Here is a 16,072-nt window from a genome sequence, read left to right as displayed (position 1 = left end):
CCTGCACTCTAGAGCCAGCTAGCCACAACTACTCAGCCCACGCACCCTAGAGCCCGTGCTCCGCAACAAGAGAAGCCACCCCAATGAGAAGCCCACGCACCACAACGAAGAGTAACCCCCACTTGCCACAACTAGAGAAAGCCCATGCGCAGCAACGAAGACCCAACGCAGCCAAAAAATTAAAAAAGAAAAAAGAAATTAAAAAAAAAGAAAGAAATGAAAACCAAATATACAATAGAGAACATTAACAAAGCAAAACAGCAATTCTTTGAAAAGGCTAACAAAATTGAATATCAATTGATATTGATCAATGATATCAACTGAAGACATAAATATTAATAATGAAAAGGGAGACACAACAGATTAAGCAGGGATTAAAAAGAGATTATTATAAATAATTTTATGGCAAATTTTTAGAAAAATTTATTTTACCAACACTAAATCAAGGGAAAAAAAACAGGCCTAAATAGTCTTATTACCATTTAAGAAAATGAATATTTTTTTAATTACCAAGAAAATATCAGGCTCACATGGTTTCGGAGGTGAGTTTTATCAAAGTTCCAAGAAATAGATCATTGCAAACTTGTGCAAACTCATCCACCAAACGAGAAAAGAAGAAAAAGATCCCAGCCTATTCTATGAGGCCAGTATAACCAAAAACAGATCAGAACAGTAAGAGAAAGGAAAATTACAGGCCAACCTTAGTCATGAACACTTATCTTGAACAAAATGTTGCATCAGAATCCAGCAATACAGAAAAAAATATATCAAGAACAAAAGTTGGATTTACCTCAGGAAAGGAAAGATGGTTTAATGTTATTGGAACTATAAAGTCATTAATCACATTAACAGATTAAAGAAGAAAACCGTATGATCACCACCACAGTTGCAGTAAAAGCATTTGATGATGTTCTCCACCCATTCATCATTCATGATAAAAACTCTAAGCAAACTAAGAACACAAAGAACTCACTTAAGCCAACAAAGGATATTTATGTAAGGCAAACTTCAATGTTAATGATGAGATATCACTCTCTTACCTTACTTTTTCTGTTCAATACTGTACTAGAGTCCTGGCCATTGCAATAAGACAAAGAAATGTATTGAGGAAGAAAGAAAATTGCCATTATTTGAATATGAGATGATTAGCTACATAGCAAACTCCAAAGAATCTAGAGACATTAGAATAAATAAGAAAATTTAGCAAGGTGGCTCGATATAAGATTAACACTAAAAAAATCAACCACGTTTCTATACACCAAAGAGAAAATATAATTTTATAAAAATGCTATTTAAACTAATCCATATCGACAGAAATCAGGCAGTGTTTTTTGGGAATGGGTAGGAGTGAGCAGAAAAGTAGGGACAGAAGGGTACAAAGGAGCACAAGGGGACTATCTGTCAAATTGTGCTCATGGAAGTATAATACAGTTATCAAATTGTTATCAAAATGTGCAGTATGTTGTGTATCAATTATACCTCAATAAAGTTTGGCAAAGATGTAGAGAAATGTACACTGATATGAGCATGATATGGTGCAACAACCTTGGAAAACAATTGGATATCATCTTGTAAAAGTAAATGTGCATATATGTCCTATAGCCCAGTGACTGCACTCTTAAGAGCAATATTTCTCAAGGAGGTCATTATAGGAATTTTGGATTGAATAGTTCCTTGTGTACATTATGCAGGACTGTCTAATATTTTTGCATGACATTTTACTCTCTGAACCCCTGCCCTGTAGATGCCAATAGTGTCCCCTTGCAGCAAAAGATACTAGTATTAACCAAACACACTATCTACTTTTCCCAGAACCTTTGTAATTAAGATGGAGTCATGTGACTAGTTCTGGCCAATGAGCCATGAGCAGAAGTGGCATGTGTCACTTCTACAACCAGATATACAAGAGCCAGCTAATGACCCTCCAGTTACCTCTTCTCCTGCCTAAGCAGCAAAGGAAGTCACGTGTTACAAATATTATAAGAGAGAAGAACCCCCAACAGGCTGGGTTCGTACGTAATTACTTGAAAAAAGAAATCTCCACCCACTCACACTGGACAAATAGTGTGAGTGAGAAATAACTGTTATGATAAGTCACTGAGATCTGGGAGTTTTGTTACCACAGCATAACTTAGCTTACATCAACTGACTACCCAATCATTTGACAATCAAAACACTTGCACATATTACCAAATGTCTCCTTCAGGCACAGCGACAAGAGTTGAGAACTGCTGCTCTAGAAAAACTACTTGTAAACCAGGAGGCATATCAAAATAAGACTATCTCAAGAGCACTATTTATAACAGAAAACTAGAAGCAACCCAAATGTCCATCAATGAGAAAATTACTTAAGAAATTTTAGAAATTTGGAACATTTACAGAGTGGAACATTATACAGAAATGAAAACCATATATAGCAAGTAATATGGAATCTTATTATGAAACATAATATTGAGTGAAAAAATTCAATCACAGAAAACTACAAACAGGATGATACCATTTTTTATTAAGATCAAAACAAGCAAAACATAGTTATATGATAAAATTTATTTCAAAAAAGTAAGCAAACGATGAATACATATTCTAGGACAGTGGATTCCTCTGGGGTAGGAGGAGGCAATGGGACAGATGCAAAGAGAACTCAGGTAGAGACACTGGTATTGATGCTGCTGTACTTCCCAAACTGAGTAGTAAGTTAACAGTTACTCAGCTTATTATGCCTCATAGCTTAACAAATACTCCATAAAGTATTAATGTAAATAAGTTATCTAAAAATTTATGTTCAATTTTAAAGAAGAAATTAAATATAATAATTGTACATGAATAAAAACTTATTAAACAAATGTTTTTCAACAATTAAACTTTAAGAGCTTTATTTAACTTCATATTTGAATTCTACATTTGAAAACGTAAAATAATGATCATGCTCAAGTAGTGTGTCAAAATTGATTATCACAGCAATTATAGCAAAATTGATTATCACACCTCATTTCTAGCTCCTCTATATCAATTAGAAAACAAAAACAAAAAAACCCCTTCCATTTACTCTCAGATTTTCCTTTAACAACAGGCCAGAATGAGAAAAGGAAAGACAAACCTTAATGAAAACTTACATTGCAAAGAGTGAATTATTTTTTCCTAACTTGGTTAATATAATTTTTCAACATACTCAATTATTTTTAAAGGTGTAGCACAAAACAGGTTTTACAAGCTTTGTCTGTGAGAAAAAGAAGCTGTTAACTTTCTATTCACTCAATGGTAGAAGTACATCCAGTAATAGGCCTGGGAAACAGAACAAGTCTCTAGCTCTGAATAAAAATGCTAATTATAACTGGATCTTCTCTCACCTTACCTGAACATTCCACTGCTTCCCTGCCTCTGCTTCTCTGAGCACAATAATCTTTCTGACCATCTCCTTTATATGTCAAGAGATTTTTCACCCTTCAAGTTCTATCATAATTGCTACCTCCTTCATCACAAAATCCCCTGATTCCCCCCACAAAATGTAATCTCTTCCACTTATCTTCCACACTATTTTTTTGCACCTCTCGTAGAGCAGATATTGTTGTGTCCATCCTTCATTTCCAGATAGTAATTATAAGCTATTCAAAGGCAGAGATGGTGACTTACCCATCTTGGTATTTCTGGGACGCCAAGCAAAGTTGCTTCCCCACAGAGGATATTTAATAAATAGTTATATTAAATTTGCCCATGCAAATGACTAACACCATAAAGAAAGAAACAGATTGTTGACCTATAGGGGCATCAAACATTAAATATGCATTTTTAATGATGAGTTATGGAAGTAATAATGATGACTAATTTTTCAGATCCATCCAAAGGACAAGATCTTCAGTAATAAACTATCACTAATTCTTCAATGCTCAGACAGAAATTAAGAAGCCATGGTTTCAAAATGGGTTAATGAAATAGACCTAAACACACCTCACAGACTAGCCAAATCTATTTTTTTAAACGATCAAGAAAAAAATTTTTAATATGCCCCCGATTTCCAAAAACCCATTTCTTCATCCAAATTTACCTTTCCCGTTATTAACAGATTATCATATCATTTAAAAATCAGGAAATACTGACATATAATTATGGTAATGATACCCCTACCAGTGCTTGGAGTTTATAAATAAATCTGGCAAAGAAGCGAATGTAATATCTTCCTAAGCAATCCTGTTCTTTCTGTTGATATTTTATAAATGATAGGAATAAAATAGTTAACATGCCCAAAGAAAAGCAGCCAGTATGTTGGAAATATCTATCAGCTGTATCACAGGTTTTCTCTGAAATGAGTAGCATTTCAGGTTCAAAAATCATGACTAGCTATATTGATAAACTAAAAGTACTAACCCCACTGGTCACTAAACACAAATAAACAGAGAGGTAAGGCAAAGCGGGATCACAGATTCCTGCTAGAGAGTCTAACCTTTGATATGCACGCCTGAATGATCCTAAGGTCATGGACTTGGGGATCACTCTACTATACTATAAAATACATGCTCACAATATCAAAAGACATCTTCTCATAAATAATAATTTATCACCTACAGTCTGAAATATAACAGTGAAATTCTAGTTGCTCTATTTTCAGTCACATAGTTAAGGTACATGTACTAAGAAGTGAACATAACCAGGACTTCACATGAGCCAATGGCATTGTTATTTTCCAAAACTCCACCAACCAAAAATGTCCACTGGTGGAGGCACAACAGGAATGATGAGTCAAAAACCATCTACCCCTGGGACTTCCCTGGTGGTCCAGTGGGTAAGACTCCACACTCCCAATGCAGGGGGCCTGGGTTCGATCCCTGGTCAGGGAATTAGATACAGCATGCATGCCACAACTAACAGCCCCCATGCCGCAACTAAAAGATCCCACGTGCCGCAACGAAGATCCTGCGTGCTACAATTAAGACCCAGCACAGCCAAAATAAATAAATACATAAATAGATTTTTTTTTTACTTGAAATTCTTTAAAAAAAAAAACCCATCTACCCCTTATTACAGAAATGACTCAAAGTAAGCTTCTTAATGACACTGGGAAATCTGTTAGTATTTGGTTTGTTTTAAACTTACTTTCCCACCAATTAGTGGCAGAACATGCATCTTTCCGGTCAAGCTGTCTTTCACAGATGATACTATTAGGCAGGTCCCACACAGGATAACTTGGCGTCTGGTCCATCGGTTCACTGGCAACTGCATTTTGCCTTTACGGACATTATACATTCCTGAGAGCTGAATCCGTTCCGAGCTACCAGTGCTGTGAGGTTTTCCTGCAACAAACACAAGCAAACATTTTAGTCTTAAAGAAATGGGCTTTTTTGCTACTCATCAGATAAATTTACCAGATAAATTACTTGGACAACAGAGAATAATTATAGGGAAACAATCTAATTTATAATTGAGAGAATCTGAAACCTGCAGTAATGCAATCATGATAAGAACTACCACATCTGCTCCACATGTACCTTTTAATATAGGTGAAGAAGAGTTTTTTCCTTAAAACCCTAGGAAAAAAGCTATTTTAACTCCTCTGTTATAGCCTAAGTTTTTTCTGCTATATCCTTCACAACTTAATTTTACATTTAAAACAGAAATGGCTTCAAGATTTTCATGAATACGAGTTAATTTAAGTACACTAAGAAGAAAATATTATAGACTGATATAGAAAGATAACATTCAAGATCTAGCATTTAATGAAACTAATCAGTTTTAATGGAATTAGCCACTCATATTCTTCCTCCTACAGATACTTAATGTACATTTACTATTAAGGAGACAATTAAAAATGAATGACTTGGGCTTCCCTGGTGGCACAGTGGTTAAGAATCCGCCTGCCAATACAGGGGACACAGGTTCGAGCCCTGGTCCAGGAAGATCCCACACGCCACGGGCAACTAAGCCCGTGTGCCACAGCTACTGAGCCTGCACTCTAGAGCCTGCGAGCCACAGCTACTGAAGCCCGCACACCTAGAGCCCGTGCTCCTCAACAAGAGAAGCCACCCCAATGAGAAGCCCACGCACCGCAATGAAGAGTAGCCCCCGCTCATCACAACTAGAGAAAGCCCGTGCACAGCAACGAAGACCCAACCCAGCCAAAAATAAATAAATAAAATAAATAAATTTATTTTTTTAAAAAATGACTTCTCTAGTAAGAAAATACTCCTCTATAAACATAAGCTAAGTCCTCAAAGATAAACTTAGTGCCAATCCAGGAAGGATTGTGTGCTGTAGTGCTTGTGAGTCACGGAGGGAACAAAGAGACAGAGAAAGATGCACTAAGGCTCAGAGACAGAGAGAGAGCTGAGAAAGCTCTGAAGAGTCTTCATTTCCCAGATGGAAGTGAATTTGGAAGAATGACATTCAGACAAGCCCCATCAATTGAATGGGAGAACTACTGTGACTAATAAGTGATGGAGTCGTATAAACAAGAAGAAAAATATTTCCCAGTTCTAGACACTGAATATTTATCAAAGAGTACTGAAGCCCATGCTCACAAATAAATTAATGAGGGGCACATGTCCCCGAATAGTTCCCAAGTCAGAAGTGTTATATTTATTTGAAAGTTTGCCTAGTTGCCTAGCAGAAGAAACAGATTCAAGAAAAATTATATTCTCATGAATGTTAAAAACTAACATAAATGCCAAGTAGTTTTGGTAGACGTCTAATAGCTACTGGAGAAGGAAACAGGAAGAACAGCAGCACCAAAAATAGATCTCAAGAAGATCCAAAAACTGTTTGAACCCTCCCAATACACACCTTTGGGCAGAGATGTTTGCAAATAACAAAACCAGCAGGTTTGAATTTCACTTCCTCTTTCTCCCAGTATATCAAAATGTTTTATGAAATAAATACTGTACACTGCATAAGTTTGCTGGGGCTAGGCTGGAATGAAGTCTAAAAGTGGTCCACCTTTTTGAACCTGGGCCCAGCAAACAACTACATAGCTGGCATCCTCAGTGGAGAGCTCCACTGAGTTGTTTGTCTACCAAACGCTAACACTCCCACAAAGGGATAGGAAGCCCAGGAGACTTTAAAATAGATATGGCTTGCCAAAGGCTGCCAGTGATGGATCAGACCACAGTCATTCACTTGTCCCATTCTGCACAAGTTCATTTACACCCACAGAGAGAGATGCCCAGGCTCCCAGTCTAAGAGCTCCTCTCTACATTATAGTCTCTCTTCCTGTAGAGAAGAAGTGGGACAGGAGATTCAGAAAACTGAAAGGTATGTGCAAGGCTAAAAATAATGGACAACACGATTTACAAAATCCAATTTCCATGACTGTAATACACTAACATTCTCTAACAAGGCATCTGATCTAAATACTTAACATACACACACACACACACACTAATGAATGCAAAGAAGCAGGCATTTTATTCAGCCACATCAGAGAGTGGCTTCAAGGACACTTGTTAACCTGTCACATTTATAGAGATCTGTGATTTAATTAGAGACTGAAGAAAAAGACAACAGAGGTATATAAGGAACAGTCCTTCAATTCTCCAACTCCACAAAAATCCTAGAGAAAGCCCCAGAGCAAATTGCCAGATGGAGGACTAAGGCTAGAAGGGATACGTACGAGAAAAGTATGGAGACATCAACAGATACTGGCTTTTTATTCCCTCTTTAGAAAAATTCCCAAGGGCCCTGAGCAGTCCTGGAACCTAATGGTAAGATTAGTCTGTCCCTGCCCTAAACATCCCAGTCTGAATCAAATCCCTCTTATCTTGCTCTGGGTGAATTTAAATATCCTTGTTGTCAGCTCCCTCCCTAGGTGTTCCCAGCTCAGGCACACCCTCAGGACCAGGCTGTGTACCCTCTGGGCTCTGGGGAATATGGAGATGTAATAAGTAACATACAGCTGGGCAGTCACCCCCGTGCACACCCCTTTGTGTCAGACTTCCTTATTCTATGACGTAAGGAATTATTTTAGCTCTCGCTGCCAATTTCGAAACTTCTCATTTCAGAGGAATTCAAATTGTCTATGCTCTAAGAAATACTGACATCACACAAGGAACCAATGCCCACCAAATTAAAGTTGGATCCATTGTTGTAACTTTTCCTTTAGAAATATCCTACAGGTTTAAGGCATTTCTTATACGACCTGGGATGAAATATGGACAGCAAAAGCAAGTATTTCAAGCTGAGAGAGAAACCTGAACACAACAGAGGATGATTTAAAACATGCTTTCCAACCGCGGTGCCTCGGGCAAATTTACTAATCTCTGCGTGACTTTGGTTACCTCATCCTTTTAACAATAACAACAAAAAAAGGAGCATCTATCTAGGGTTATTACAGGGGTTAACTGCACCTGGAACCTAGTAAGTTCTCTTGAGTAAAGTTATTACCACAATACATTCCTTGCCCTCCCTCCAACAGACATTCTTCTCTGGACCAGGCTACCAAACAACACCAAGTCATCTAAATGTGCTTCCAAACTATGATCATGGCATCCCTGCCAGGGCACCACGTCTGGCCTTGGCCCTTGAATCTTACTATGCGCACATCCCTAATAATAATCCTTGTCAACCTCCTGGTAACCATGGTCTTGATTTGTATCCTTTTATTCTTTCATGTTTTAACTACCTATGTATGTATTCCTTAAAAAGTATTCTCGCCAAAAAAAATAAAAAATAAAAAATAAAACATGCTTTCCCTCTCTTACTCACTTGGCACATGGCAATTTGATAAGACTTGACATATATACACCTATAAATGAGCAGGAAAATGAGCACACTGATCATCGCTAACAGTTCCTCGTGCCCACTGAGATCCCTCCCTCTCCCTCCCACCCCCCCCCCCACCTAGGGCCTCCCATGCTCAGGCAACTGCTCATCTGCTTTTTTGTCACTTTTTGTCCGTGTTGTTGAACGTGCCAAGAGTTCATTCCTTTTTATTGCTGAGTAGTATTCCACTGCATGAATATATCACATTTTGTTTAACCATTCATCTGCTGATAGACATTTGGACTGTTTCCACGTTTTTTGCTTATCTTGACTGAAAACATTGGGATAAACATTCTTGTGTGGATATATCCTTTTATTTACCTTGGGTAAACACGTGGGACTGGAATGGCTGGGCTGTACTATTTTACATGTTCATCTCTAAGGCAGGAGAGTTCCGGTTGTTCTACCTCCTTGTCAACACCTTTAGCTGTTCTAGTACACATGTAATGGTACCTCATGATAGATTAAATTTGCATTCTCCTAATGATGCTGATCATCTTCTCAAGAGCTTATCTGCAATTCACATACCTTCTTTGCTGAGATGACTAATTCAAATCTCGTATCCAATTTTAATTGAATTGAGTTCCTCACATATTCTGAATACAAGTCCTTTGTCAAATGTGTAACTTGCAAATATTTTCTCCCGGTCTGGCTTGCTTTTTCATTTTCTTGACAGTACTTTGGGAAAGCAAAAGTTTCGATTTTAATGAAGTCCAAATATTTACCTTTTACAATTAGTGTTTTTTGTGTTGTATTTAAGAAGTCTCTGACAAACTCAAGGTCACTATAATTTTCTCCTATGTTTTCTGCTGTAAGTTTCATAGGTTTAATTCTTTTTTTTTCCCCCAAATTTATTTATTTATTTATTTATTTTTGGCTGTGTTGGGTCTTCGTCTCTGTGCGAGGGCTTTCTCCAGTTGCGGCGAGCGGGGGCCACTCTTCATCGTGGTGCGCGGGCCTCTCACTGTCGCGGCCTCTTGTTGCGGAGCACAGGCTCCAGACGCGCAGGCTCAGCTGTTGTGGCTCACGGGCCCAGTTGCTCCGCGGCATGTGAGATCTTCCCGGACCAGGGCTCGAACCTGTGTCCCCTGCATCGGCAGGCAGACTCTCAACCACTGCGCCACCAGGGAAGCCCCATAGGTTTAATTCTTACATTCAAGCCTATGATTAATTTCAAGTTAATTTTTGTACACAGCAAGAAATAAGTAGAGGTTCAGGAGGTTTTTGTTTTTGTTTTTTGACAAGTGGCTATCTAAGTTATTCCAGCACTTTTTGTTAAAAAGATTATCCATTGGGACTTCCCTGGTGGTGCAGTTGTGAAGAATCTACCTGCCAATGCAGGGGACATGGGTTCGAGCCCTGGTCCGGGAAGATCCCACATGCCGCAGAGCAACTAAGCCCGTGAGCCACAACTACTGAGCCTGCGTTCTGGAGCCCATGAGCCACAACTACGGAGCCTGTGTACTGCAACTACTGAAGCCCACGTGGCCTAGAGCCTGCACTCTGCAACAAGAGAAGCCACTGCACTGAGTAGCCCACACACCCCAACGAAGAGCAGCCCCCACTCGTCGCAACTAGAGAAAGCCTGTGGGCAGCAACGAAGATCCAACACACCCAAAAATAAAAAATATAAATAAATAAATAAATAAATTTATTTAAAAAAAAAAAAGATTATCCATTCCCACTGAAGTGCTTTGGCACCTGTATCAAAATTCTATTGACCACAGTTGGGTGGGTCAATTTCTTGGTTCTTCCCATTCCACTCATCTATTTGTCTGTCTTCAACCAATATCACAGTATCCTGATTACTGAATCTTTATAATTAGTCTTGAAATCAGGTAAAATGAGTCCTCTCCTGTGAAGAGTGACAGCTTTACTTCTTCCACTGCAATCAGGGTGTCTTTTATTTCTTTTTCTTGCCTTGCTGCACAAGCTAGAACCTTCCATACAATAAGGAACAGAACTAGTGAAAGCAGACATCCTTTCTGTTTTCCTAATCTTAGGGGAGTAGCATTCAGTTTTTCACCAGTAAGAACAACAAATTGGCACAGGGAACTATATTCAATAGTTCCAACCAATAATGGAAAAGAATCTGAAAAAGAATATATATTTTTATATATATATATATATATAAACATTCTGGGGGACTTCCCTGGTGGTGCAGTGGTTAAGAATCTGCCTGCCAATGCAGGAAACATGGGTTCAATCCCTGGTCCTGGAAGATCCCACATGCCACGGAGCAACTAAGCCTGTGCACCACAACTACTGAGCCTGCACTCTAGAGCCCGTGAGCCACAACTGCTGAGCCTGCGTGCTGCAACTGCTGAAGCCCGTGCACCTAGAGCCTGTGCTCTGCAACAAGAGAAGCCACCACAATGAGAAGCCCGCACACCACAACAAAGAGTAGCCCCCGCTCACCACAACCAGAGAAAGCTGACGTGCAGCAACAAAGAGCCAACACAGCCAAAAATAAATAAAATTTTAAAAATGGTTAAAAACATTCTGGATTTGGTGTCAGGGGTGAGGGTAATGCTGGCTTCATAGACTGAGCTGAAGAATTCTTTCCTCTACTTTTCTGCAATAATTTGGATGAAATTGGTATCATTTCATCCTTAAACATCTGGTCGAATTCCCCAGTGAAGACTTCTGGATCTGGAGTCTTGCTTTTTCTGGGTTTTGTTTGTTCATTTTTTGTTTTGTTTTGTGTGTGGCAGGGGGGAGAGTGTTTAACTATAATTTCAATTTCTTTACTAGAGTTAGGGCTATGCTATTCCATTATCTAGTTATTCTTGAGTAAGCCTTCGTGGTTTGACTTTTTAAAAGTTTGGCCATTTCATTTAAGTTTTCATATAGTTGACATACAGTTGTTCACAATATTTCCTTCTTATCCTTTTAATATCAATAAAAAACTGTAGTGATGTCACCTCTTTCATTCCTGATATTGGTAACATACCTTTTCTTTTTTTTTTTTTCTTCTGTTTTGTAAATGAGTTCATTTGTATCTTTTTTTTTAAATTCCACATATAAGCAATATCATATGATATTTGTCTTTGTCTGGCTTACTTCACTTAGTATGATAATCTCTAGGTCCATCCATGTTGCTGCAAATGGCATTATTTCATTCTTTTTTATGGCTGAGTAATATTCCATTGTATAGATATACCACATCTTCTTCAGCTATTCGTCTGTTGATGGACATTTAGGTTGCTTCCATGTCTCGGCTACTATAAACAGTGCCGCAATGAACACTGGGGTGCATATATCTTTCGAATTATGGTTTTCTCTGGATATATGCCCAGGGGTGGGATTGCAGGATCATATGGTTAACTCTATTTTTAGTTTTTTAAAGAACCTCCATACTATTCTCCATAGTGGTTCTACCAATTTACATTCCCACCAATAGTGTAGGAGGATTCCTTTTTCTCCACACTCTCTCCAGAATTTATTTGTAGACTTTTTGACCAGAGTGAGGTGATACCTCATTGTACTCTTGATTTGCATTTCTCTAACAATTATCAGTGTTGAGCATTTTTTCATATGCCTGTTGGCCATCTGCATGCCTTCTTTGGAGAAATGTCTATTTAGATTTTCTGGCCATTTTTTAATTAAGTTGTTTGGTTTTTTTGATATTGAGTTCTATAAGCTGTGTGTATATTTTGGAAATTAATCCCTTTCAGTCCGCATCATTTGCAAATATTTTCTCCTATTCTGTAGGTTGCCTTTTGGTTTTGTTTATGGTTTCCTTCACTGTGCAAAAGCTTTTATGATTAATTAGGTCCCATTTGTTTATTTTTGCTTTCACTTCCATTACTCTAGGAGACAAACTTCTATCTTTTCTTGATCAGTCTGATTAGAAGATTACCAACTTTATTTTTTTTTCACATAAAAATGTTTATTATAATAACATTTTACATTTTATAACTTTCTTTGGATTTATTATATCTGTTTTTCTCATAAAAAACGGAGGGAGGAGGGAGATTTTGTTTTTATTTTAAAGATAAGAATATTAAAGAAAGTGTTTAAATTATTTTGTCCTATGTCACAAGTTGGTTTATACAGGACCAATATACAAAACTAGAGGATCAGATTATTCATTGTCTTTTTACTGCCCCATATTTCCTCCCAGCAATAGTTAGCAAAGAGTACAAGATTTGATTTTTACAAGTCATTCATCTTTTTTTTTAACACCTTTATTAGAGTATAACTGCTTCACAATGGTGTGTTAGTTTCTGCTTTATAACAAAGTGAATCAGCTATACATATACATATATCCCCATATCTCCTCCCTCTTGCGTTTCCCTCCCACCCTCCCTATTCCACCCCTCTAGGTGGTCACAAAGCACCGAGCTGATCTCCCTGTGCTATGCGGCTGCTTCCCACTAGCTATCTATTTTACATTTGGTAGTGTATATATGTCCATGCCACTCTCTCACTTCGTCCCAGCTTACCCCTCCCCCTCCCTCCAATTTTATTAAACAACTCAAAGAACCAGGTTTCAGTTTCATTCTCTCCTGTTTTTCTGTTTATGGTTTCATTTATTTCTGTTCTATCATTGTTTCTCTTACTAATTTTAGGATTAATTTTCTTAATGTGGAAACTGAGGTCACTGACTTGAGGCTTTTCTTTTTTCTTAATATAGGCATTTAAGTGCTATAAACTTCCTTCTAAGTACTGCTTTAGCTGCATTCCACAAATTCTGGTATGTTGTGGTTTCAGGTTCACTAATCGTTTCTCTCCAGTGTTTAATCTACTGTTAATTCCATCCAGTGTACTTTTCATCTCTAGAAGTTCAATTTGGCTATATGTGGGTACATACTTATATACACATACATATACACACATATGTATATATCTTCCATGTCACTCCTTAATATGCCTTTATTTACCTTCATGAATATATGAAACAATTATAATAGCTGCTTAAGTGTCCCTGTCAACTAATTCTATCATCTGTATCACTTCTGTGTCAGTTTTATTTTATCATTTTCTCTTATGGGTCTTATTTTTCTGCTTCTTTGCACACCTGGTAATTTTTGTTTGGATGCTAGTCATTAGGAGTTTTATCTTGTTGAGTGCTGGATATTTTTGTATTTATATGAATATTATGGAGTTTTGTTCTGGGACACAATTAAGTTAGTTGAAAACAGTTTGGTTCTTACCAGGCTTGCTTTCTGGGATTTGTCATATAAGACCAGAGCAGCCTTAAGTCTAGATTTATAATAGCAATATTAGCAAGCAATACTATAACTGACATCCTCTAAATTATAAGATTCTCCAGTCTGGCTGGCAGGAGCATGAACTTTGCCTGGCCCTGTGTGAGCTTCAAGGTTTATTCCCTCTGCTCCTTTTCAGTGTTTTTAAACCCCAGCCTCACATAGTTTCTTCTTCACATAAATGACTGATCAGCACTCAGCTGAAGGCTCAATGATGACTCCTTGCACATCTCCAGGACTCTCTGAGCAGCTCTTTTCTCTCCAGCACTCTACTCTGTACACTCAAACTGCTTAGCTTCAATGGACTCCCAGCTCTGTCTCCTGAACTCACTGTGAATACCAGGCTCTGCCTGGGTTCCTCCTCCCTACAACTTAATCCTGGAACTCTTTCCCACCATCAGTAAGATGGTACATCTGTAGGGTTGTTTTAATCTGTTTCCTTTCTCTCAAGGAGCACATCTGTTGTGGGGTTTTGTGCCTTGTGCTGCCTGATGCCCAATGTCTGAAAGCTGTTTCATATATTTCATCTGATTTTTAGTTGTTTCTACTTTTAGGTTAAAGAGTAAATGCAGTCTCTGTTACTCCATCTTGGCTGGAACCAAGTGCCAAATATTTAAATTTAATTCTTTCTCATACATACCGTTCACTTTTATAGATTATAGAAGTATGTTTAACATAATTAAAGATTTTCTTTAACGTGTGGGTTCTCAATATATTACTATATTCAGAAATTCAGAGAAACCCTGTGGGACCAGTGGACTAGGAGAGCTATCTGCTCTTGTCCAAACATAGCTCCAAACTTCAGTATTATCATAGTTCTTTGGCTCTTCTTTTCCAATTATTGACAGTAATGAGTGTATAAGCAACTTCTAATTTACTACCTTACTTTACATTCAATCCTAAAACAATAGGCCTAAAGTTAGCTCTCTACCCTCTTTCAAAGTAAAGGACTAAACTTTGTGGTAAGTCTTTTCCTCCACTCAGAGGTCCTTCTTGACTTGCATATTTATAAGTATTAATCTAAATAGTTCAGTCTTCTGAATGATTCACTTCTAGTTAAACTGGGTGTCACTATACTACCTTTCAAAAACAAATGTAAAAAGAATAATGCATAGTTCATTAATCTCTCTACACTGTCACAAATATTAGAACTTCAACCTTAACGGATATAACTAAGATAAATGGATAGAGCTACTCTGATAGAAAAATCCTGAGAATTCTAAAATAACCTCCTTTGTTGACTCAAGTGGGAGTAGGACAGATTGTTGTAACAGTTGCTTCAGACAGAGTGGTTCTAAAAGTATGGTCCCAAGACCAGTAGTACCAGAATCACCTGGAAACTTATTAGAGATGCAAATTCTCAGGCCCCACCCTAGAAGTACAGAATTGGCATCTCTGAGGATGAAGCCCAGTAATCTGTATTTTAACAAGCCCTATATATAAACAGCAGTCTGGATCAAAGAACAGAGATCGTTGTGATGAGCAGACAAACCCCTCCATTTTTAAAAATAAGAGTTTGGGTTTTTGCTCGTTTCTTTTCTTTTTCTTCTCTCTTCACCTTCTCTTCTCTTCTGTAGTTTAAAGCCTAAACTTGGTGGGAGGGAGACGCGAGAGGGAGGGGATATGGGGATATATGTATACATATAGCTGATTCACTTTGTTATACAGCAGAAACGAACACAATATTGTAAAGCAATTATACTCCAATAAAGATGTTTAAAAAAAAAAAAAAGCCTGAACTTAAATGTTATTCCTCAAGATGAGAGAATGTCAGCTTTGAGGGGGAGTGAAGAATATAATAAAACATCACTTCTTTGGATCTTACTAACTTAGAATTTTGACCAGGAGCTTTTGAAATTAAGTCTACTCATGTTTTATCTATCATAAGGGAATTTTATTAAATAAATGAATAAGCATGATTAGAAGAGAAGTATTTATTTAAAGAAAACTAACTACAGTCCATTCTGCTACAATATGTTTCATTAATACTAATTAATTCATTTATGATCATAAATAGGGGAATGAAGTCAGTATAATATGCACAGTATTGGTCCATAAGGATTCACTCTAGGCAAGGGGAGCCAGAATATTGGGAGTGGAATTATAACTTTCAA

General features: G+C 37.6%; 1 protein-coding gene across 1 annotated transcript in view; it reads right to left on the bottom strand.

Moving 5' to 3' along the window:
- PHLPP1 (PH domain and leucine rich repeat protein phosphatase 1) overlaps nucleotides 1-16,072 on the bottom strand; it is a 214,717-nt gene that overhangs the window by 100,309 nt on the left and 98,336 nt on the right. Inside the window, exon 2 of the mRNA XM_068563442.1 lies at nucleotides 5,089-5,285. Coding sequence (XP_068419543.1) covers nucleotides 5,089-5,285 — 197 coding nt within the window. The remainder of the gene's footprint in view (nucleotides 1-5,088; nucleotides 5,286-16,072) is intronic.

The sequence above is a fragment of the Eschrichtius robustus genome, chromosome 14 (genome assembly GCF_028021215.1).
Source record: "Eschrichtius robustus isolate mEscRob2 chromosome 14, mEscRob2.pri, whole genome shotgun sequence".
Lineage (NCBI taxonomy): Eukaryota > Metazoa > Chordata > Mammalia > Artiodactyla > Eschrichtiidae > Eschrichtius > Eschrichtius robustus.
Note: the sequence above shows the minus strand (reverse complement) of the source record. Positions and strands in the feature narration are given on the sequence as shown.